This window comes from Ictidomys tridecemlineatus, chromosome 5, assembly GCF_052094955.1.
Source record: "Ictidomys tridecemlineatus isolate mIctTri1 chromosome 5, mIctTri1.hap1, whole genome shotgun sequence".
Taxonomy (NCBI): Eukaryota; Metazoa; Chordata; class Mammalia; order Rodentia; family Sciuridae; genus Ictidomys; species Ictidomys tridecemlineatus.
In genome coordinates this window covers 54,089,291-54,114,125 of record NC_135481.1, presented here as the reverse complement: position 1 = coordinate 54,114,125, position 24,835 = coordinate 54,089,291, and the positions used below count along the sequence as shown (strand labels likewise).

The 24,835-nt window shown below is 37.7% G+C and overlaps 2 protein-coding genes across 7 annotated transcripts; one reads left to right on the top strand and one right to left on the bottom strand.

Moving 5' to 3' along the window:
* Window positions 1-250: 250 nt before the first annotated feature.
* On the top strand, window positions 251-13,450 carry Timm9 (translocase of inner mitochondrial membrane 9). Of its 2 annotated transcripts, XM_013357512.4 has the most exons (5): window positions 343-389; window positions 3,171-3,263; window positions 10,941-11,005; window positions 11,701-11,796; window positions 12,776-13,450. In XM_013357512.4, the coding sequence occupies exons 3-5, from the start codon at window positions 10,967-10,969 to the stop codon at window positions 12,908-12,910; spliced, it is 270 nt and encodes an 89-aa protein (XP_013212966.1). In that variant the 5' UTR covers window positions 343-389; window positions 3,171-3,263; window positions 10,941-10,966; the 3' UTR covers window positions 12,911-13,450. The 2 variants fall into 2 exon arrangements, with proteins under 2 accessions (XP_013212967.1, XP_013212966.1); XM_013357513.4 differs by lacking the exon at window positions 3,171-3,263 and having other exon boundaries at window positions 251-389.
* On the bottom strand, window positions 401-23,333 carry Tomm20l (translocase of outer mitochondrial membrane 20 like). Of its 5 annotated transcripts, XM_078049981.1 has the most exons (6): window positions 23,062-23,333; window positions 22,869-22,912; window positions 18,662-18,743; window positions 14,337-14,479; window positions 9,477-9,503; window positions 3,655-8,226 (listed from the first exon to the last, which is right to left on the bottom strand). In XM_078049981.1, exons 1-6 carry the CDS (start codon window positions 23,195-23,197, stop codon window positions 7,981-7,983), a joined length of 678 nt encoding a protein of 225 aa, XP_077906107.1. In that variant the 5' UTR covers window positions 23,198-23,333; the 3' UTR covers window positions 3,655-7,980. The 5 variants fall into 5 exon arrangements, with proteins under 5 accessions (XP_077906109.1, XP_077906111.1, XP_077906107.1 ...); XM_078049983.1 differs by lacking the exons at window positions 3,655-8,226; window positions 9,477-9,503 and adding an exon at window positions 401-811 and having other exon boundaries at window positions 23,062-23,320; XM_078049985.1 differs by lacking the exons at window positions 3,655-8,226; window positions 9,477-9,503 and adding an exon at window positions 406-567 and having other exon boundaries at window positions 23,062-23,315.
* Between the last annotated feature and the right edge of the window lie 1,502 nt (window positions 23,334-24,835).

Below are 24,835 nucleotides of genomic sequence, written 5' to 3'. Positions count from 1 at the left end.
CGTGTTTATTAGGGATTATTTTCACTGTAGCTCCTGAAGACCGTTAGGACCGTGGGATTAAGTAAATTAGTCTTCCAAAGAGCTTCAATAGATTCGGGTCGTAGGGAGAGTCAGTCAGGAATAGAGAGCGTTGGTTAAACATACAGCCACGAAGTTAATTTTTAGTGGATTTCAGAATTCATTTACGGTACTGGATTTTTTCCCTAGATTTCCCCACGCTGTAAAGAATCTGCGTCAAAGAGTTTAAGTACTGTTTGACATCACCGCTCCCACGTGTTCTGTGCTCTCCAGCGGCTGCGGCACCCTGACCTCGACCCTCAGCCCCCAGACTCCGCCTGCATTGCAGCCCCCCAGCCTCTTACCAGTCGGATGCGAGAGCCTGTGATTAAGTATGGTCTCTTTTCTCTGCCCTCAGAATCCTGGGCTCTCGGGTGGGGGGCGGAGGTCAGCTTCGGAACGGTGGCAGGGTCCCGGGAGAGAGCGGCCGCGATGTGTGTGGGCCGCGGGGGCTGCAGACCAGGGCAGCGCGTCCGGCCAGGTGCGGACCTAGGCGGCGGCCTCGTCAGCCTGCCAGGGTGGGAAGCAGAGGCCCCGAGCCACCTCAAGCTCAGGTTTGGGGAGTCTTTTGCGGGGACAGAGAATTAGGCTGTAAGGTTTTCTGTGCCGCGACCTTGCGCTGACATGCTGGAGTCCCTCCTTTAACTGCAAAATCCTTTCTAGACTCCAGTCCTTTCTAGATTACCAGGGCTGTCTGCTCATTTTCGAAGACGCACTGCTTAGAGCCTTCCCTTTTCGCCTTGCTGTGTGTAGGCTTTAAAATAGATTAATCAAAGTAAAATATGTAGTCCGATGGAAAAGCTGCCTACTTTCATAGACGTCTAGAATTAAAATGGACCTACGGGACAGCTTTGGAGAACATTTCACTTATTTTTGCATCTTGATGAGTTTCAGTAATTATTATGTCAGTTACATTTTCCCCGTTGACATTGGTCTCTTTTGTTGAACCTATTTGTTCACAGTTTGCATTAAGTGTATTAAAAGAATAACAATGTCAGAGCTGCCAGAGATCTTATGATCACTTAACTTCCATAATTTCTGGGTGAAACTTGGGTGTGAATGAGAAAGGGGGGGGACCTTATCTTGCCCCTTTTATCTCTAAGGCATTTATTAAGCAAAGACATTTATTAATATGACTTGAATAATTTGGATCTTAAAAATCCTTTTAATGTCATCCTCCAGTTCCCAAGGCTCAATTCTTGAAGCCAGTCTTTCCAGTCTGAAAGGAGTATGATTATCTCTCAAAACTGTTCTGGTTAACAATGAGTTATCATTGTTAGGGTTATTAGAGTTATTGTTAGACAACCTAAATCTGACTAAAATAACTTCCTAAATCTGCTACAAATAATTTAAAGGGTCATGTGATACCTATTAGGTTATATTAAACAAGTTAGTAAAAACAGTTTAGACATTTGACCTCAAAGACACTGATAGCTCTGATACCAAAAAAAAAAAAAAAATGGGTCAGAGGGCGTTTTCCCCCCTTTTTCCTTTTTTTAATATGTATTTGCTTTTTCTTTCCCACGCTTTCTCCAAGCATATATAGATAAAATTTTTCTGCTGAACCATTTGCAAGTAAGTTGCAAACATGAACTTTAACCACAATTTATTCAGCATGTGTCTCCTTAAGGACATTGTATTACACAACATCAATAAATTATCATACTTGATAACATTCAAATTTCTCAATTATCCAGGAAGTGTTTACTGTTTCTTTGATCAGGTTCCAATCAAAGTTCACATACTATGTATAGTTCTCAACACTCTTCAGTCTCTTAATCTACATCAACCTTTTCTTTATTGCATTTTTTAAAAAGACCAGCCCAGTTTTCTTCAGTTATTGCTTATTGTGGATTTTCCTGATTATTCCCTAATGATCAAAGAGCATTTTTTTTTTTACAAGAATGCCACATAAGTAATGCTCTGTGCCTTAGTGGGTCCCATCATAAAATACCTAATGCCATGACTCAATGTATGTGGTGCTAGGTTTAATTATTTGGTTAATATGACTAGTGACTATGATCTTTCCAACATGAAGGAGTACTTTTCTTTCCGTGATATGTAACCTATGGAGCTGCTTTAAGAACATAGATATATCCTGTTCCTCAACTACTTGTCACTCAGTGGTTTTATATGATCTTTGCCTGAACCATAAGATGCCAATTACCAGTACCAATCCTCAAAGACCAGGAGCAATTATATTGATAGGGCCAAGGACATCAGAAGAATCATTTATTGTAAACTAAGTTTGAGCAGAATTAGGATTTGGCTTCAAAGTTGGTACAAATCTGCATATGATTTTTAAAAGGAAACGGAAGGTATCTCCTTATCATGTCCTGGTTAATTTATTTTATTTAGTATTATACATTTCTGGAAATTGTTATGTGATGATATTCACCTGAAATAAAATTTTTCTGGGGCCTTTGAAATCTCTTTTGTTCTTTGCTAAATGGATTTCCTTTCTGAGAAGGAAAATAATTTAGGGAAGTTACTAGGTGCATTAAGAAGAGATAATAGACATGGTTAATAAATGTGAAAAAATGTAAGCAAAAATAACAATTGCTGAAGAAAGGGTCTGAAGAGCTTACAGCATGTTTGTCTATTTGGAGAATATATTTTAGATAAATGGTAATCTAAATAACAGCTTATTGGAAACATAGGTCTTAAAGTGTAAGAGGGAAAACACTGCTTAAAGTTTGAACAACACCTTAGTTAGGCCCCTACTGTTGCAGTTATTGTTTGTAAAGTGGTCTCTTATAAATGTAGACATTTCTAAACTTTCCCTCCCAGGGTTATTAGAAGAATCATATAAGAAGTAATAATATGTAGGATGACATTAAGTATGCTAAAGAATTGTAGTCTCAGAATAGAGGGGAAGAGGAGTATTGGGGATGTAGCTCAGTGGTAGAGTGCATGCTGGCATGCATAATGCCCTGGGTTTGATCCCCATTACAGCAAGAAGGAAAAATACCTGATGTATCATTTAACTTGGTAATAAAAAAGAAGCAGCTTTTTTAAAAATAACATCGCCACAGAACTTTAGATTTCATCAGAAAGACTGTTAGAGCTCCAAAGGGCCTCAGCAGTCATACTATAACACCCTAATTTTTCAGGTAAGAAATCAGGCCTCACTGGAGAAAGACGTTCAAGCAAAGGCTGGACAACCACTTTTCCAGAACAAAAAGGAAACTCATGCATCAGAAAAGGTTTGAGCTCGATGACTGATAAGATCTCCCTTTACTATTAAGTTCGCTGGTTCTATAAATATATATCGTTTGGCACAAAACTAAACATTGCTATCATCATTCATAAGAGGTAAGCTAGAGTTCTATCCCTACACCAGCTTTCAGGGATTTAGCCTGACACTAACTCCTGATTGGATATTTGCCTCTAGAATTAAAAGCCTTTTCTGTAAGAAAAGAAACAAAGAATCAATTAAAAAGACAGCCACATTGCTGCAACCTGTTCTCACCATCAGCAGTTTTGTATGGCTATTGGTCTTTGTCAGTCAGTGTACCTCAGGATTAAAAAACTACACAATGAATGGTGAAAGATTTAGAAGACCTTACACTATAGAGTGAATCTGAAAATCATTCATTTGAGCATCTCCACTGTTTACTAGGAATAGTTGTCTGTGGTTAGTTTCATCATAATCTTGATAATAATAACACTACAGAGAATAAATAAGCTATGAAGATTTAGGCAGAGTTAAGAGAACTGCTGGGGCTGGGGTTGTAGCTCAGTGGTACATCGCTTGCCTAGCATGTGAGAGGCATGGGTTCAATTCTTAGCACCGCATATAAATAAATGAATAAAATAATGGTCCATCAACATCTAAAAAAAAAAAAGGAAAAGAAAATTTCTGGTTGGGGGTGTACTCAGTGGTTACACTTACCTAGCATGCACAAAGCTTTGGGTTCAATTCCAAATACGTTGGGGGGTGGGGGAATTGCTGACTATTAGCTGATATGTTAGCAGTGATCTTTCAGTAGATTATATTACTTTTATAGTATAATAAACTTTTTTTTTTTTTTTAAGGAGGAGACTGTTTAAGGAATGTACATTAAAAGACAACTAAAACAAACCACAGGGTTGTGGCTCAGTGGTAGAGCACTTGCCTAGCATGTGTGAGGTACTGGGTTCAATCCTCAGCACCACATAAAAATAAGTAAATAAATAAAATAAAGGTATTGTGTCCATCTATGACTAAAAAAAAAAATTTCAAAAAAGAAATTCATACCAGTATCATTTGGGGTGTTCCTCATCTATATCTTGCCAAAGACTTCCCAATGATATCCATCATTTGTCCTCATGAATTGCATAGTAAGGGGGTTGGGAGGACTGACAGTACAGTGTACCTGTCTCTGAAATTTACAGAACATTTAAAAACTTCTCTATCTCTAACTTCTGGATGAAAAAATCAATAAACATGAATTTTAACCTGAGGGAATACAAGGATAGGAATAAGAGAACTAGATTATTGTTAGTCATCGTGTAAATTTTCTAATTCTAAGGAAATCAGATCTCTCTTTTTTTTTTTTTTTTTTTTTTTGGTGTGGAAAATCCAGTTTGCTTCATGTCCTAGATACAGTGAGAAAGCTCAGGTCAGGTGGATGGCCTTTTGTACTTTGAGCCAGATTCCTGCTGGTAAAGCAAGTTCCTTAATACATATTTTATTGTCCTTGTATTTTTTAAGTTCCCACAAAAAAGTTTCATATCATACTAATTTCATAAAGTCGTCTTACCATTTCTTGGATCTTTTCCAGACTGTTTTTTGAGTGGGAATCGAAAAGAAGTCTAACTTGGAATTCTACCCACCTACTTCAGTACAAAAGTTAGAGATAGAGAACATATAAAGTTTTTAAATGTTCTGTAAATTTCAGAGACAGGTACACTGAACTGAAGGTGAATCCAGGGGCGTTTTACCATTGAGCTACAACCTCAACCTCAGCCCCCTTTTTGATTTTTTTGAGACAGGATCTTGCTAAGTTGCTCAAGCTAGCCTCAAATTTGTGATCAGAACTTCTGCCTCTGCTTTTCTTGTAATTGGGATTATAGGCATGCACCACCACTCTAGCCCAATTTGGATCTCTTGCTAACAACATTTACCTTGCTGCATCTTGTTTGGGGGCAGGGATTATAATAGTATGCAATCTCTCGCTCTAAAATTAAACTCTTGATTCTGAGATCATTGTAAATTCATATGCAGCTATAAGAAATAATATAGAGATCTTATGCTCTTTACCCAGTTTTCCATAATGGTAACACTGTATAAAACTGGAGTACAATATCACATCTAGGATATGGATATTGATACAGTCAAGATTCAGAACATTCCATCATAAAGCTTTTTCATGTTACCTTTTTTGAAGCAACACTCCAGTCTCATCCCCCTCCCCTTAACCATTGGCACCCACTAATATGGACTTCATTTATTTAATTCTGTCATTTCAAAATGTTACATAAACGGAATTATACAGTATGTAACCTTTGCGGATTGACTTTTCACTCAGCATCATTCTCCAAGCTGCTGTATGTATTCATGCCTCTTTTTTGTTGCTGAATAGTATTCCATAGTATAGATAGAAGTTTGTTTAGCCAAATACTCAGTAAAGAACATCTGAGTTGTTTCCATTTTCAACTGTTATAAAGTTTCTATAAATAACCAGGGACAGATTTTTGTATGAATATAAGCTTGCATTTCTCTAAACTAAATACCTAGGAACAGAATTGTAGAGTGAATTATATGTAATTATTATGCTTAAATTCTGGGGATTGAACCCAGGGATTCTGTATCACTGAGCTACAGCTACAGTGTCAGACCTCTCTCTCCCTCCCTACACATATACATATATACATATATTTTTTTTTCTTTTTTTCTTTTTTTTTTTTTTGAGACAGGGTCTTGGTAAAATACCTAAGCTGAGATTACAGGTGTGCACCACCATGCCTGCCTTGTGGTTATCTTTTTGTCCTCTTAATAGTATCTTTTACAAAGCAAGTTTTTAGTACTGCTGAAATCAGATTTAATCAAAATTTTCCTCTTACAGATTATGCTTTTGATGTTATCTAGCACTAATGTCTGAGGAGTTCTCATAGTTTTCTAAAAATTTTAATAATTTTATATTTTACTTTAAGTCCCTAATCCATTTTGAATTGATTTTTATATAAGGTGACAGACTTAATTCAAGGTTAAAATTACCCTAAGTCTATATATCAGTCTTGGGAAAAATGACATCCTTGCTCTTTCAAGCAGTAGTGCAAGACTTCTAATCTGTGAACACATGACACGTCTGTTTATTATGTCTTAATTATTAGCATTTTATACATAAACATACTTTTATCCATATCGTTTTTGGGGGGTTTTTTTAGTAATTGTCATTGGTGTTATAATTTCAGTGTGCATTTATATTCATTGCTAACATACAGAAATGCAGTTTTTTGTTGTTGTTTTGTTTTCAGTGCTAGGGTTTAAACTTAGGGTCTTACACATGCTAGGCAAGCACCTACCACTAAGATATATGCCTGTCCTCTCTTCTTTCTTTCTCCTTTGAGACAGAAATCTCTCTCAAGTTGCTGAGGCTGACCTCTAATTTGCAATTCACCTACCTCAGCCTCCTTAGTAGCTGGGATGACAGGTGTGTACCACCCCACCCAACTATAGCTGTGTTTGATGCATACATATTAAGGATTGCTATATCTCTTGATAAATTGGTCTATATGTACTTTTTATTTTATTACTATTTTTAGTTGTAGATGGACACAATACCATTTATTTATTTATCTATTTATTTTTATGTGGTGCTGAGGATTAAACCTAGTGCCTCACACTAGCTGGGCAAGCACTCTACCACTGAGCTACAACTCCAACCCCTATGTGTCTCTTTCTGTCTTTAATAATTTTCTTTGTTCTAAAACCTACTTTCTCTGATATTATCTATTCCTGCTTTCTTTGTTTTTTTGTAACATCATGAGTATTTATTCCTTGTTAACAAATATATTTTAAACATTTAATTAAATTCATTTATTTTAATTGAAATTCACTTAAATTACAACTAGAATAGCTTTGTTTCTTTTTTTTATTTTTTGTTATTTTTAGATATACATGAGAGTAGAGTATATTTTGACATGTCATACAAACATGGAGTAATTACTTCCCATTCTTGTGGTCGTACATGATGTGGAGTTACTCTGGTCATATACGAACATAGGAAAGTGATGTCCAATTTATTCTACTGTCTTTCCTATTCCTATTCCCTCTCTCTTTCCTTCATTCCCCTTTGTCTAATCTAAAGTCCTGCTTTCTTGTGATTGTATAACTTTTCCCATCCTTTTGTCTTTAACCTGTGTGTATCATTAAATATGAAGACTTTCCTGTAGACCATTTATACCTGGATGATATTTTTTAATCCCCTCCCAGTCTGTCTTTTAACTGGTATATTTAGATTGAGTTTTTGTGTTTTTTTTTTCCATCTACTAGGGGTTTAAACCTGTTACTTTTTGTTTTTGTTTTTGTTTCTTTTCCTGCAGTCCTGTGATCCATTTTGATTTACCTACAGTTTTCTGAATGAATATCTGTACTGAGTATTTAACCCAGGAGTACTTTACCACTGAGCTACAGCCCCAGCTCTATTTATTTTCTATTTTGAGACAGGGTCTGACTAAGTTGCTGAGGGTCTCAATAAATTGCTAAGGCTGGCCTTGAACTTGTGATCCTTCTGCCTCCCAAGTCGCTAGGATTTACTGGTATGCACACTGCACCCAGCTATTGCATACATATATTTAGAACCACCTTAAATGGTCTTGTGATTTTTGCTATAATTGATGAAAATAAGATAGGAAACTCAAGAAGAGAAGGAAAATGTATTATACTGAACTTTTTTTTATTACTGTATTTTTCTTCTTTATGTCCCAACATTACTTTTATTGTTTTCTGTTTAAAATCTTTAAACATTGTTTCAGGCAGATTTGTGGACAAAAAATTCTTATTAGTTTTCCTTCATTTGAGAATGTCTTGGTTTCTTCTTCATCCCTGAAGGATACTTTCATTAAATACATTTGTCTGGTTTGACCATTCTTTTCTTTCAGCACTTGAAAAATTTTGTTCCTCTTCCTCTGGCCTCCATAGTTTCTGATGAGAAATGTGCTATTATCCTGATTAGTTTTTACCTATAGAAAGATGTTGTATTTCATTCGCTGCTTTCAGATTTTTTTGGTTTTTAAATTTTAGGTATTTGACTTGATGTGGATTTCATTGGGTTTATGCTGTTTGGGATTCATTCAACTTCTTGAATTTTAGGTTTATGTCTTTTGCTGAATTTGGAATGCTTTCAGGCATTCCTAGCTGGGAAAAACTGGAGTACCTCATTACTGTTCCCCAGTGGCCTCTACTGATACCACAGTAGGGCATATGGCCTAATCTTCATGGGGCAGTAATGCAAGCCCTGAATCTCAAGTAGACCTTCTTTGATACTATCCCAGAGGAAAGAAATTAGGATGGAAGCTAGTTTCCCTGTCTGGTTTCCACTGACACTTGGTGTTAGTTGTGGGATGGGAGTCTTTTTACTGCCTGTCAGGATGAATGACCCTTTCCCTAACCAGCCTTTTCTAGCAGCACTACAGTGTAGGTGTTGGAGCACCTCATTACATTCCTTGTAGATGGAAATCTAGGCTTCCCAGTTGGCCTAAGCTGATATGTGAAGGGATAAAAGTGACAGTTTTTTCTGTGGACTTTGCTAGGTATATAGTGGTTACTGCCTAAATTTAGTCTTCTGTCTTGCAATTTTGGTTAGAGACCAAGCTTTTGGTGTGTGGTGGGTTTTTTTTTTTTTCCTGCCCCCATTTGCAGGTGGCCAGCTTCTTCAACTTTTAAGTCTATATAAAGAACTAAAAAATACAGAGAATTTACCCCTGTGTTTCTGAGCCCAAGGTCCTAACCAGTCTGCTACTTTCCATCTACCTCTCAAAAGTCTTCTTATATTTGCTTTACATATAATGTAGGATTTTTAGTTGTACATGTTAAAGGAATGAGGAAAGGCACAGCTGCGCCATCTTCCTGGAAGCACATGTCCTAAACAGTATCACTGCATGATATACATATGGAATCCTGTTTCTTTAACTGGGTAATGGTGTTTTATAGCAGCCATAAAAATGCATCTTGTCTCAGAAGTATAGTGTCAGAAGCTAGTTTCATAACTACCACTGTCTTCAGTACATTCACTAAGTGTTTACTGAATGAACATATACCAATTAATTAATTAGAATCATAACTGCCAAGATTCTAAACTGTAAGTTTGATGATGATACTAGAAGATGATTAAATAGGCTTGGATTTCTGTGCAAGCCTATTTGGAGGGGTTGGAATCTGTGTTTGATCATTTACATACAACTAAGGGGAAATATAAGGGATAGTACCTTACCTGGAACATATAGTGATACAGCAATATCTGAAAAATGGTTACCTTCAATTAATTCTTGGTGTTTATCCAAGTAGTTTCTACAGTAAAATATATATACATATTGTTTATAACACTGTGAAATAAAACTCGAATGAAGAGCATTCTTGTTAACTTGCAAGGCGTTTATGGAACACTAGTTGCCTAAACTTTGGGCTCACTTAAAATTTCTACTGTGTTTGTTCAACAGCAGATATAAAGAGATTTGGAAGGGTTGTCTGTCTAGTTACTAAACCCAAAGTTCTTTGATATACACAGTTACACCTTTTATTAATCATTACTCCAAAGAAAACTATGAGCTATAACATCTAAAATGAGACTAGCATACCAAATAGAAAAGAACTAATGCTTTCCCTTGCTTATGACTTTTAAAATATCAGTAATTATCACATATATTCGGGATAAGGAAAAAAGAGGAAGGAAAAGTAAATACAGAAGGGGGAAATTATATACATGGTTGGGAGTGGTTAAAGTGAAATTAACATTGATTATATGTTTTACTAAAAATGAGAATGTTAATTTTTTGATAGTAGTGTCATATGCTTTGCCTTAAACTTTAATTTCCTAGTTTTTGTGCTTTTCAAGGCAACTAAATAATTGATGATCCAATAAGAAACATATATACATACAGTTTATCTTTTCTGCTTTGTTTATTAGGGAACACGCAGCTGAACATAATGCATAACATTACAGTGTATGTGATCAGTAGTTGCTTATTCTTCCTTTTACATGATGTTTAATTTCTCTTTTAAACAGCTTTATTTTATATAAACCTTTCATATGATATGCTCAAACTTTTTAGAACTAGCTAGAATACAGTAAATAAACAATATACACGTTCTTGAATCTAGATTAACTGAAGTCCTACATTTAGGATATGTGTAAACCTCAGTAATATAGAAAGTTTTTTTTTCCTTTCTGTTGCCCCCAAGTTATATCAGAAGTTTCTAGTAAGTCTTTGTGATTGCCCTTTATGAACTCCAGAATGTATAACTTCAGAAATTTTCCTTTAGCATCTTCTGGAATTCTGAGTATCTTTCTTGAGCATTGTTGATAAGTGAGTGGTGTTTGTTAAGGTTTAATTGAAACTTCACATTTACATATAGTAAAAGAATCATTAGCACCTCAGGTCAGATTTAAATTGTCAACCAGTGGAATAATTAAGAAATTTTAAGACACTAGAGTTCAGAGCAAACTGTCTTAAAGCTGTAGATTTAGGTAAGACAAGAACTCTGAATTCCAGAGCTAACATTAGAACATTTTCACTGTAAATTGTGAGGTTCTGTTGTCACTAATGATCTGTGAGATTGGGGATGGCATATAATTTATGTACACAGTTGGAAATTTATAAAATATGAACGATGATTAGCTAACTCTTGACCTAACTTTAAAAAAAAAGTAAATTGACCTTTTTTTTTTTTTAATCAGGTGACTAATAAACATACCAAAAGAATATGGCTGCACAAATACCAGAATCTGATCAGATAAAACAGGTAAGGTATTATAATTAAGGGAACAGGATTTGGGGGGAACAAAACGTAAAGCACTACTGGATGCAACCAGGTTAGTCAGAGATTTCACAAAATAAGTGTTGTATTTCATCTCTAAGAACAGATATTATATGAAGCATGTTTTTTTGTTTTTGTTTTTGAGACAGGGTCTCATTATGTTACCCATGTTGGTCTCCAGCTTCTGGGCTCAAGTGATCTGGCTCAGCCTCCCAAGTAACTGGGACAATAGGCATGTACACCTAGCTATTGCACCTGGTTCTGAGTGTGTGTGTGTGTGTGTGTGTGTGTGTTACTGGTGATTGAACCCAGGGCTTCACACATGCTAGTCAATCACCAAGCTATATCCCTACCCCTTTCTGTTTTGAGACAGAGTTTCACTAAGTTACCCAGGCTGGTCTTGAACTTGTGATCCTCCTGACTCATCTTCCTGGGTAGCTGGGATTACAGGAATGTACCACCACACCTGACTACATTTATATTTTTATTCTGGTCAATATTCCGATGGCAAAAATGTACAAGTAAACGATATTTTATAGATCATATTACACCTATTTAAGTTAGCAAGAGAATCTATGGTTTCAAGTGTGACAAGATATTTTGTTTAAATACAAAATATTGGTAAAGTTTCGAAGCATCTTTGTTGCAAAAACTGAATATTAAAGAACTTTCTATTTTAGTTTAGGGAATTCCTTGGAACCTACAATAAACTTACAGAAACCTGCTTTTTGGACTGTGTAAAAGACTTTACAACAAGAGAAGTAAAACCTGAAGAGGTATGAAAAGTGTTGCTCACTAAATTTCTCTAAGTTTGTCATAATAATAGGATGCCCCTAAGCATTTCACTTGTTCCTACTTACTACAGGAATTTGGGCTGCTTTTTATGTGCCTTTTATGAGCCACTGCTTGGAGGAACTGAAGCTGCCAGGGATCTATGAGCATAAAATGTTTCATGATGCCAAATTTAATGTGAAAGTCACATTGTACCAAGACAGACCTTTTTAGAGAAGATACTTGGGGTTGCTGAGTTACTGTTCTACCACAAAGATTCTTAATAATTACCTTTCAGTAGTTCTTAATAATTACCTTTCAGTAGAGATGGCCTGGCTAAAGAAACAATACAGCCTTTCTATGTCCCTGACAACTCAGGTTGGCATTGGAAAAAGCAAAGCTTAAATGTGGTGGTTCATATTGCATAGGTGGGTTCTGAACCCCAATCCTATTAGAAGTCTTAACTTTTAATATCCTCATTAAAACATTTATATTGGTAACATTCATGACAAGAACTTAACATATAACCAGCCATCAATAAGTACTTCTTAAATAACTGACATTTTAGGAGAGATGCTAATGTAATATTCTTGTTAAAAAGTAAAAAGGTTGAGAATTTAAAATGTTGAGAATGGGGTTTCTTATTAAAAAAGGAACAAACCTGCTACTAAGAATATATTCACTAAGAGGATAGGAATTTGGGCTTTCAGTTAATATTAAAATATACTGAAAAAAATCTAGTTCAGAAGCTTCATAAAGACAAGGACCTATCATAGTTCTTAATGCCTACAAACTGGTAGGCATTTAGTATATGTTAATTCTTATATCAATAATTTAAAGCTATGGTCACTTGCTACCCATTTGTGCTACTTAGTTCACCAATATTTAAAGAAAAGCAAAGTTCCTACTCGTTGTTCTTTTAGAATATGTGCATTTTTAAAAACTGATATTTTCGAATTGCTTCTTGGATCTTCCCTTTTCTAGATCACCTGTTCAGAACATTGCTTACAGAAATATTTAAAAATGACACAAAGAATATCCATGAGATTTCAAGAATATCATATTCAGCAGAATGAAGCCCTGGCAGCCAAAGCAGGACTCCTTGGTCAACCACGATAAAGAGAAATCCTGATGGATGGACTTTCAATGAAAGATTGCCAACAGCTGTTGCACTGGAAATGAGGATTCATGTGATGGAATCCCCTGAAAGCAGTAGGCACCATGTTAAACCACCTGTCGTGACTCTTTGGCAATGGAAACCAATGAAGAAACAACATCGCTGTTCACCAAGAATAATAAAATAGAAGATCTTATTGTTCAGAGAAAATAATAAGATACATTTGTTGAGGCCTTAAGATTCTGCAGCTTGGTCCCTTGATTAGAAAAATAAACCATTGTTTCTTCCATTGTGACTGTTAATTTTAAAGCAAAATATGTGTCCAATCATGTATGAGATAGAAAAATTTTTATTCTAAAAGTGAAATAAATGGAAATATCACTAAGCAGTTGTTTATGCTATATAGAACCATAGTTTTCTGACTGGACTGTGGATACGTTGAAATGTTTTTCAATCGGGATCATCCATCCTCCAAGCATTCCTGTTCATTCATTTCTGCCTCAAGTTGCTGGTAAATACATAAAACAGTTACTTGCTAATCATTTCAATTCGTGATCCTTTTCTTGCCTCCCTTCCTTTGCTAGGATGGGCATCATACAGTCTTATCCTAGCTACATTTTCATATATCTTCAGGAAACATTCTAAGACTAGCTTGAGTTTAGTGGAATCTGAACTGTTGTGTATCTTGTTCAAAAGCTGAGAGTCCAACATGAATGGTTCTGATTCTAACCAACAATATATACCTTATTGCAGGTCTTGATATGGGATCAGTAGATAAAAAAGTGAACCAGAGTTAAAGTAGTATCTTGAGATTTATCCTGAAACAGCCAGGTATTTTCAGGAAATTCTAGTTGATACATCTTACATTTACCAAACTCTTTGGTATATTTCTGTAAGAGAACTAATATCTTAATCAATTGGCTTATAAATGGATTTTGTTACCAATATAAACTTGTATTTAAGGGAACACTAATTGGCCTAAATGTTTAAATTTACCAAAGTGATTTATATGTTTTGTCATGTTTGTGGGAAGTAAAGTAATACTGTTTGTTCTGCTTTAAAGCAGAAATGCTGAAACAAGTATAATAACAAAATAATGTATTTCGGGGCTGGGGCTGGGGCTCAGTAGTACTGTGCTTGCCTAGCATGCATGAGGCACTAGGTTGGATCCTCAGCACCACTTAAAAATAAAATAAAGATATTGTACCCACCTATAACTAAAAAATAAATACTAAAAAAATATGTAATTCATTATAGTCAAAACATGAAAAACAGGCTGGCTTCATCTTAAAGCAAAGCAAACAACCAAAACTTCAGATATTTTACTCTTAAACTTCAGGCAATTCACTCACGTACTTTGTTATTTCTATGTAATCACATGGTTATTTACTGTGTATATTTCACAAAGATAGTTAAAAATGTGCTCACCTGGCAAATAAGGGGGATTTTTTGCAACAGCATCTCAAATACCTGAGGAGGGAGTGTATGTCTGAAAACCTTCAAAAGTTCCCGTGGTTGCCCACACAATAAAAGGGCATTGCTAAGATGTTCAACTCCCATTCTACAGTCCCCTGAAACACATTAAGTTTTCAGCAAACTATTAATGTACTTCAAAATACACATTCTACAAACTACTAACAAAAGCAATTTAGATTTAAAAACATCAATAATATTTAGACAAGTTCCATGAAGAATAGAGTTCAAGTGTGAGGAGAAATATTGAGTGTCACAATGTTAAAGCTGCAATAGGAATAATTTTGTGAGGCAAACTATAACAAGTGTCCTCTTTCTGTTGGAAGTGCATTCTTATATTGTATATGTAAGGGATGAATAATGAGTATTGTAGTGTTGTGATATTTTATTAATGAATTATCTGTGTGACAGGTGAAATATTAAAATATGAAATATAATGTTCCTGCTAAACCTGAAGTCTTAACCTCCAGAGATTCTGATTTAATTGTTTTAGGATTTGATGGAGATTTAAATTAAACTTTTTAAAAACAGATCCTATTATCAAAGACTTCAAGCAAGATTCAGCATAACATGAAGTAATATCTAGAGGGAAAAGAATAAGAGATTTATAAACTCTAATGTATAAGTAGTTGTTTTAAATGCATTAAGGAAGATTGGCTTATATGCGAAGATTGGAAAGTAACCGTAGTATTTCTGTGCAAGTCAGAACATGGAACAACTTGGTTTCACTCTCTTGTTCTACTTTTAGGAAATGCAAAGATAAGTGAACTGACTTAAGATTTCAAAATTATTTTTATGCCACAGTTAGGAATAGAAGCTAAATTTGACCTTTGAAGGCAGTACGCTGCCTGTCTTCAGGTATTATATAATCCTAAGGAATGAAATTTGACACACTTCATACAACTTGGAAACTTAAAAATACATTTCCCTACAGTTATAATAATACATTCCCACTAACTGAAACAAATTTTCCATTTATTGGTTGAAATAAATGATCATATAAAAACTACACAAAGCACATATTCATATAAAAATACATTCCCAAGAAGCTTAAACTGAAAGACCACAAGGACATGACCTGACATAGATACCAGCAATATGTAGGTTGCAAGACAAGTTTTGTGCCTTTCCAGATAATTTTACATTTCCAACATTAGAAATTTCCATTAAGGCTTTTATTATTTATAACAATATAGCTTTATGGAGGTGATACATTAAATCAAATTCTTCGATTGTATTGAGTTTTTAACCAAAAAAGCTGGGTGTGGTAGTGTAGGGCTGTAATCCCAGCATCCTGGGAGACAGAGGCAGGAGAATATCAAGTCAGAGGCCAGCCTCAGCAACTTGGCAAGGCTCTGTCTCAAAAAATTCTAAAAAATGGGTGGAGGATGTCACTCAGTGGTAAAGCACCCCTGGGTTCAATCGCCAATACCACAAGAAAAAACATACAGTACCTGCTCTCAAGATTGAGGTGCTAATAGAATACAAAAACAATTTGGTCAATTAAGTCAACCAGCCAATAAATTAAATTACACCAGCTCCCCAGAAGTACCAATCAAAATTTCTGGCTCCATAGACAACCACAATTAAAATAGTTGTAGAACTGTAAAGCATCCTTAATCTGAAAATTCATAATGCTCCAAAATTGAAAACTTTTTTTTTTTAAATAGTACTGGGGACTGAACCCAGAGGTGCTTCACCACTGAATTACATCACCAGCCCTTTTTTTGCTTTTATTTTGAAGAGTTGCCACAGCTGATCTCAGACTTAAAGTCTTCCTGCCTCAGCTTCCCAGGTAGCATGCTCCACTTCACCCAGCCAAAATCAAGTTACTTTTGACCGCCAACATAAGGCCACAAATGGAAAATTCCACACCTAACTCCATGTAGCAGGTCACATTTCAAATGCTGGTGCACTAAAAATTTTGTATAAAATTACTTTTAGGGGCTGGGGATCTGGCTCAAGCGGTAGCACGCTCGCTTGGCATGTGTGCGACCCAGGTTCGATCCTCAGCACCACATACAAACAAAGATGTTGTGTCCGATGAAAACTAAAAAAAATTAATATTAAAAAATTCTCTCTCTCTCTCTCTCTCTTTAAAAAAATAAATAAATAAAATTACTTTTAGGCTATACATAAGGTGTATATGGGATAAATGAATTCCATTTTTTTACTTAAGTCCGATCCCTAAGACATTTTGTTATGTATATGTATATATTCCACAGTTAGAACCTGGTCCCAAGAATTCTGGATAAGGGGTACTCAACCTGCATGTTCTATCTGACAGCAAAGTAATGAAAATTGATGTTAGTGGCTGAGAGAATGGGAAAAGTTGAGAAAACTGCAAAAAACTGGGCGAAAATTTACTACTAGAACACTTATTCTATAGGGCTGGGTTGTGGCTCAGCAGTAGAGCACTCACCTAACATGTGGGGCCCTGGGTTTGATCCTCAGCACCACATAGAATGGATAAATTTTTAAAAAAAGGTATTGTGTCCAAATACAACTAAAAAGTAAATATTTTTTAAAAAAAAGAATACTTGTTCTAACTTTGGGTTTATACTGTATTAACCTAGGGAAATTTAAAAAATGGTTATGCCAGAATCCCACCTCCAGAGACTGATTTAATCAGTTTGGGGTTTGAAGGTACTTAAACTAGCAGCCAAAATTGCAAACTAGGGCTGGGGATGTGGCTCAAGCGGTAGCGCACTCGCCTGACATGCGTGCGGCCCAGGTTCGATCCTCAGCACCACATACCAACAAAGATGTTGTGTCCGCCGAGAACTAAACAATAAAACATTAAAAATTCTCTCTCTCTCTCTCTCCTCTCTCACTCTCTCTTTAAAAAAAAAAAATTTAAAAAAAAAATTGCAAACTATATTATACAGAAGTATATGATATAATCTTAAAGAGTCAATCACTTTAGGGATCACAGAGAGGGACAAAATTGTAAAACCAACAATTGCAATTTTTGTTCTAATAACATCAATAACTTATCCACCTCTAAATCTAACTAAATTATTACATGGTAGCACTTGAACATAAAGAGGAATAAAATATGATCAAATAAGTAGTTGTGTGTTGCTTAATATGGAAGATACTTTTTTTTTTCTCCCTGAGCTGCTGGGGATCAAATCCAAGGCCTCATGCATGCTAGGCAAGCATGTACCACTGAGCCACACCTCCAATCCTAAGGAGATACATTCTGAAAAATGTATCACCATTAGACTACTGCATCACTGTGTGAAATACAAAAATAATACAATTAGTAAAAAATACGGTGTAGTTAACATCAAGTTAGAAAATATAGCCTACTATATAGATATGACCTAGCTATGTAGTATACCAGCAGTTCATGGTTGACTTAAACATCGTTATGTGGACCATGAATTATGAATTTTTTTCTCTCGATATAATTCTAATTTTCTTTCCCCACATCTATCCTACTATAATAACAGTTAAAGCTGAAAGGTTTTATATATTTTAATTGCCCCTATATTCAGGAAGTATCCATATCTAGAGAGGAACTGAGATTTTATGAGCCCACACACACAATTTAAGAAAAGGTACACAAAGTTATAAATAAAAAAATTGTTAGTGGGTTTTGGGAAAGGGCTGTGTAAATGAAAGTCTTAAGCTTTATTACCTTGTGTAAAAGTCACTCCTGTCTATATTATTTAAGTCATACCTGTAATCCCAGTTACTTGGGAGGCTGAGGTAGCAAGACTATAATTTTAAAGCCATCCTGAACAATTTAGCAAGAGCCTGTCTCAAATTTAAAAGGGTGCCAGGTGAGGTAGTGCATGCCTGTAATCCCAGTGATGGAAGGCTGAGGCAGAAGGATTCCAAGTTCAAAACCAGCCTTGGCAACTTAGTGAGGTCCTACGCAACTTAGTGAGACCCTGTCTCAAAACATAAAAAAAAGGCTGGGGGATAGCACAGTGGCACAGCACCCCTTGGTTCAACCCCTGGTGCAAAGAAAAAAAAAGTCATTTTGAAAATTCATATATTGAGAATTGTACATAAAAATAAACGAGACATACATGGCTTTGTTTCCCTGCCTGTCTACTTCTCAGACTAGAACATAAACTTGAACACTAATTATTGTAGTGTGGTTGGGGGAGGGTGTTAGTGTAATGAAGTGAAAATGCTGGGCAATTTAACTGCAACAAGCTGATTAACACATCTAGCTAGCTATTTGACATACAAATCCTAATCAATAATATTTCCTGAACATAAATTATCATAAATAACTCACAAAGGAATGTTTATATTCTTACCTCTAGATAGCCAAAGTTCTCCCATCTGTATCTCTTGAAAAAAACGTTCTTGTAGTTTTTCATTTGGTGCTGGATCCCAAAACTGAAAGATTTTTAAAATGTTTAACAATGAGTAAAGATTGTAAAGTATATGGTTACTGATCAAAATTGATTTTTATTTTAAAAAACTTGAACCTAGTCTCTAAATCCAACGTATGAGAAATGCAGTTCTTCTTTATAGTATTCAAATCAATTTCCTAAAGTGGAGTTGTAATTTCAAATGATAAAAATACACAGCAATGTATCAAAGTAGGTTGAGATGCTTGCAATAACTCTTATCCATATTTTATCTTAACTACTAAATACACAGCAGAAATACTACTACAATGAGTATAACAAAGGTAGCTTTGTATGTTGCAATATTATTTTCTTGCCTGGATCAACAATGACTATTGATTATATTGTAATTATTTTTCTGGCCTCTGGGGTCACTTTGGTCATTTGGTTGATGTATGTTCAGGTAGCAGTAACTCTCAAGTAAGGGAGGCAAGAAGCTATAGTAAGGATTCTGTACTCACAGGCTCACAAGGACATGGTGAGGGGTTGGCAGGCAGTTGGTGACTTTTAGAAGGATGCTTTGGTTTGCTGCAGCCTAGTTCATTAAGATAAGCATAGCCATAAGATGGCATCATCATTGGTACTGAGCCTAGGGCTGGTGCTTCAAGGCAAACCCTGGCCCAGAAATATCAGCTACACTACCAGTTACTTCACCTTTAGTCTTTTATATCCAGAGGATTTAGGTAATTGTTTTCCCCAAGAATAATCTTTTTTAAATGGGATGACCTTGGAGAGAGGTCACCTTTTAAGCTTTTATCAGCAAACATGCTAAGGATCAGTAACACCTATAGCACTGCAAAAATAAAAATAAAAGTCTAAAATACCTGGTTGCCCATAAGAATTCCTTGGGCCACCTCTGACATACTGAAACAGAATTGCTGGTGCTAGGATTAGAATATCTGCATATTTTAACAAATAATCCAGGTGAATCTAATAAGGATGGTCCATGGAACATACTTTTGGAAACAAAAGGTCCTGAGGTGAGAAAGAAAAAAAATTCTAGAAGAAATAGGAAAAGACATCTCTCTTCTGCCTGGGGGCTATTCATCAACAAAACAAGAAAAGTTTTTGCAAGGTTATATGAAAGAACATTTGAAAAAGTCTGCTTCTGCATCTTCTTCACTGAAATAATGCAGATCTTCATTATTTCCCCTCCTGATTTTCCTGCCTTCAAATTCTCTCCTCCTCTCCAATCTCCACAATGGCACCAGACTAACCTTCTTTAAAAAAGTAAAACAAGCCAAGCATGGTGGCATACACCTGTAATTACAGTGATTTACATGTGAGACCCTGTCTCAAAAAACAAAAAAGGATGGGGGATGGCTCAGTGGTTCAGCACTCCTTGGTTCCAACGTATGAGAAATGCAGTTATTCTTTATATTATTCAAATTTTCTTTCTTTATATTATTCAAAAACTCATAGTGGCTTCCAGTTTGAGGCCAGCCTCAGCAATTTAGCAAGGACCTAAGCAACGTAGTGAGACCATCTCGAAAATAAAAAAATAAAAAGGACTGGGATGTAGCTCCAGAGGTGGAGAACTCCTAGGTTTGATCCCCAGTATGGGGGGAAAAAAAAGCAAAACAAGCTGGGTGCAGGGGCTACTCCCAGATACTCAGGAGGTTGAGGCAGGAGGATTTCAAGTTGAAGGCCAGCCTTGTCTCATTCCATCCCTTAGCAATTTAGCAAGACAGTCTCAAAATAAAAAATAAAAAGGGATAGGGGTATAACTTAGTGGTAAAGCACCCTTAGGACCAATCCCTCCCAAAATGATTTTTCATCTATTCTAATCATCATCATTGGTTATCCACTATAACAGAGAAAAGTCGAGACTTTACAGTTTGACATTCTAAGGCCTCCATTAGAAGATACCACTCAGCTATCTCTCCAGCCACAGCACATCTTGAAGACTGCAATTTCACAGTCTGAGCCTTGACAAGCTACTTCTTTCTGCCTATCATACATAATATTCAATAAATATATGCCAAACAGTGCTGTAGACACAGAGGGAATGGACAGTAAAAAAAAAAAAAAAAAGACAAGGTCTGCCCTCCTTGGTACAAAAAATGAAAACCATTAAATAATCACACACACAAAGGTTCAAGGTCAATCATGAATAAGGGCATCGGAGGAGAAGGACATGGAGCTATTCTAGACTCTGTCCCAAACAGGCTGGGAAAGGCATCTCTAATCCCACATCCAGTTCCTTAGACACTCCCAGCCAGTTTCCTTAACCAAGGCAACTGGGCCTTTATTTTGTAAATGACTCACTTCTAAATCTCAGACGTCTGTGACTCCTGCTTCCCCCAGATCCTTTTATCCGTCTGCATGAACTATTCTTCCCAGTCTTCACTGACATCACTATAACTTAGAATTTTTATTACTTCTCACTTATACTACTGAAATAGCCTGTTCTCTTTCAAACCATCTAGTACACTCCTGCCTGATCAATCCAAGTATTTTTTTTTCTTTCCTCCTTAAAAAAAAAAAAAATTCTGCTCAGAAACTGCTCAGTAACTCCCTCCACTGAGTCTTTCCTTAACCTTGCCTTCAAGCCAGCCTTGCCTCATTCTATCCCTACTCAGCTCATTCACCCCTGACCTCACCTCCCACTATTCCTCACTGTGGCTCCTTTGCCAAGCTGATTTACTGTATAGGTCTGGCAGATTCCCCACTTCGCATTATGCACCTTTAGCTCCCTCCATCCTGAATGTTAGCCTCCCTGAACCCATAACCCAAATTCCTCCAATGCCATCTCCCAAACTTAATTCCTAGTTCAGTTCAATGGCATTTTTTCTCCAAAGTCTTCTGCATAAAAACTGCATTTATTTAAAATAGCCATAGTAATAGTAAAGGTTCCACAAATGCTTTTGGAACCTTTCCTATCAAGAGGAATTTATTTCCTCTGCCTGGAATGAAGCAGGCCTCAATAATGCAAGAAATCCCCAATGTATGCCCCATATGCTCTAGCACTCTTCCCCTCACTCTCTATATGTCCTTGCTTGCCTCTGGGGATCCAGCCCAGCATACAATAAGGAAGCTCAGGCCACATGAAGAGGACATGTTCAGGTGCTCAGGCCAAGAGTCCCAGGTAAGGGAACAGCAGACATCAACTGCCAAATGTGAGGGAGTGAGTCTTCACAGGATCCTAGCCAAGTGCTCTGGAGTCACCTGGCTGAAGCTGAATGGGGCAGGAAAACACCCACCAGCCTTGCCTAAGTTAGAGATTCAGGTGCAAAGTAAGTGTTACTTTAAAGCCATAAACTTTAAAGAACAATAAGTAAACTGCACACCCTCCATGGTAATCCTACCCTAAAAATGATCTTTCCTCCTCTGAGCTCTTGGTGCATTAGTTGGCTCTCTCCATGGCCTTGCTTTGGGGGTTATTCTTATTCCCCTATTGCAGATCCCTGCCCCGCCTAGGAGAATGCCTCATACCTAAGAGATTCTCAAACAGGTGTTGACTGACTGAAAGAAAGAATGCGGGTGGAGGGCTGGGGTTGTGGCTCAGTGGTAGCGCGCCTGCCCAGCATGTGTGAGGCACTGGGTTCAATCTTCAGCACCATAAAATAAGTTAAGTAAAATAAAGGCATTGGGTCCAGTCTACAACTAAAAGTACTTCTTAAAAATGAAGGTGAGCTTAATTCCTTAAGTTGGACACAAGAAGCCTAAGAACGCTCAGTGTTACTTTTACAGCTGATGGGAGTTAACTGAAGCTGAGCCAATCACCGAGACGACTGCAATGGTTATCTTTTAAAGTGACAAATCAAATTCTCTCCTAGAGAGACGAAGATGCTTTCTGCAACCAGCTGGAAGACTGGCCCTTCGAGGCGGGCTCTGGAAGTTGGTATAACGAGGCCTGGGCACCTTTTCAGCGTCCCGTGCAGCTCTGGGCTCTGGGCTCTGGGCCGGCCACGGCGCCTTCTCCCTCTTAATTAAAAGAAGCGCGTGGCCCTACAGTGTCACAGCTGCCGTTTTGTAACCCCTCGGTGTCCTCCTTCCCTTCCTCCCCTCGGTTCTGTAAGAAATTAAAAACTAAACGTCCGGCCGCGGCACGGGTGGGTGGGGGCGCGGCGAGGCCGACCGCGCCTGCCCGGGCTCCGACGCTCTTCACCTGCGCGCAGGGCTCCACGGCCCTCGGCCGCTGGGCTCTTCTCTCTGCGAACACAACGCAGCACGTGCTGGCGGGGTGTGCGAGGCCGGCGTGGGGCCCCGGGGCCCTAGGCCCAGCTCGCCCCGGCCCGCCCGGCGCCCACCCCGCGGCCGCTCGGCCCCTCCGGCGGCGCCTCGGCCTCCGGCGCACTCACTGTCCCGCAGGCGGCGCTTGAACTCGGGGTCGCCACGCCGCTTCCGGTCGAAGTAAACACAGTAGCAGAGGAAGGCGACGGCGCCGCCGGCCGCCAGGGCCCCCAGGAGGCCGAGGAAGGAGCGGACACACGGCATCGGCCGCGGGGTTCCAGAGCCAGGCGTTGGGCGCGCGCCGGGCGGTGGAGGGGTGTCGGCCCGACCCGACCCGGGGCCTCCGTGCGCCCCGATGCAGGCGCGCCCAGCGGCGCGTTGACTCCTTGTAGCTAGGCTTGTGGACTGTTGAGGAAACCGAGGGTCATAGAGGACGAGTGTGCTAGGCTCCACAGCCAGCGAGTAGCAGAGCTGCGTTCCAACCCAGGTGTATCGGACTCCAAATTCTGAACCCCTCTCCAGACACACCCTGCCCCTATGCCTATTTGAGGCAAATCACAGTATGCTGGGCATGGTGCTTCTGGGGACATGGGACCTCCTTAGACCTCTGCTCCCTCACCTACAAACCTTAATAGACTCTGACATCAGCGTTGATCATCTCAGTTAACAGCTTTTAACACTACCCCATACTTCCCAAACTTGTCTCATCATCTGAAAGGATCCAGCAGACCTCCAACTACCTTAACCCAATAGTGGGAAGAGAGAGGAATTTTTAGGCAATAATAATATATTTTTTAAATTTTTTTGATAGTTGTAGATGGATAGAATACCTTTATTTATTTTTATGTGGTGCTGAGGATCGAACCTAGAGCCTCATGCATGCTAGGCAAGCACTCTGCCACTGAACTATAGCCCCAGCCCAAGTAACAATATTTTTATTGGTGCATTATAATTGTGCATAATAATAGGATTCATTGTTACACATTGGTACATGAACACAGCATAATTTGGTCAATTCCATTCTGAAGCAATATTTAGCCTAGAAAAAAACGGATAATTTGCTAGGCAGGGCTAGGCCTGACAGTCAAAAGGTCCCAGAGCAAAAGTGGCTCAGATAGACCTGTGATACCTTTCTTTGAGATATTTACCTTATCCAGCAGATACAGCAGAAAGAAAGGAAGTAAAACCTTGCCCCCAGTGCCAGAGTTTTTTAAAATATTTTTTCCTTTTTTTTTTTAGTTGTAGTTGGACATAATACTTCTATTTGGTTTATTTTTTTTTTATATGGTGCTGAGGATCAAACCCTGGGACCCGCATATGTGAGGCGAGTGGGCTACCGCTGAGCCACAACCCTAGCCCCCAGAGTTTTTATAACTAAGGCAAGCAAAGTAAAAATGTAAGAATTAGTGCTGAGGTTGGTTGTGACTCAGCAGTAAAGAGCGCTTGCCTAGCATGTATGAGGCACTGGGTTCAATTCTCAGCATCACATATAGATAAATGAATAAAATAAAGGTCCATCAACAGCTTAAAATTATTTTTAAAAATAAAGAACTAAATTATTTCGTTTTCTTGGATCATTCTATTGTTGTTTACTTATTTGTGATATTAATAGTGTGCACAGCAAGGTGCTCCTCACTGCTGTGAATTTCAGTGTGTCTGAGAAGTAGCTGTTGCCCTCATGATATTAGAATTAGCAGGTGTAAGTTAAATATCATTTCAGGGTTAGCAGGTGTAGTTGATCACTGCTTTCTTAGATATGTTTTCTCTTATGATAACTTAGTCTTGTTGAGAAGTTTGTAGTGTTTCTGGTGATCTGGGACTAGTTTTGGATTCAGAATCTTGGCAGTGGGTGTATCCAGCTCCAGATCATGCTTTTTAGGCTGGCTGCATATGTCTTCTCTC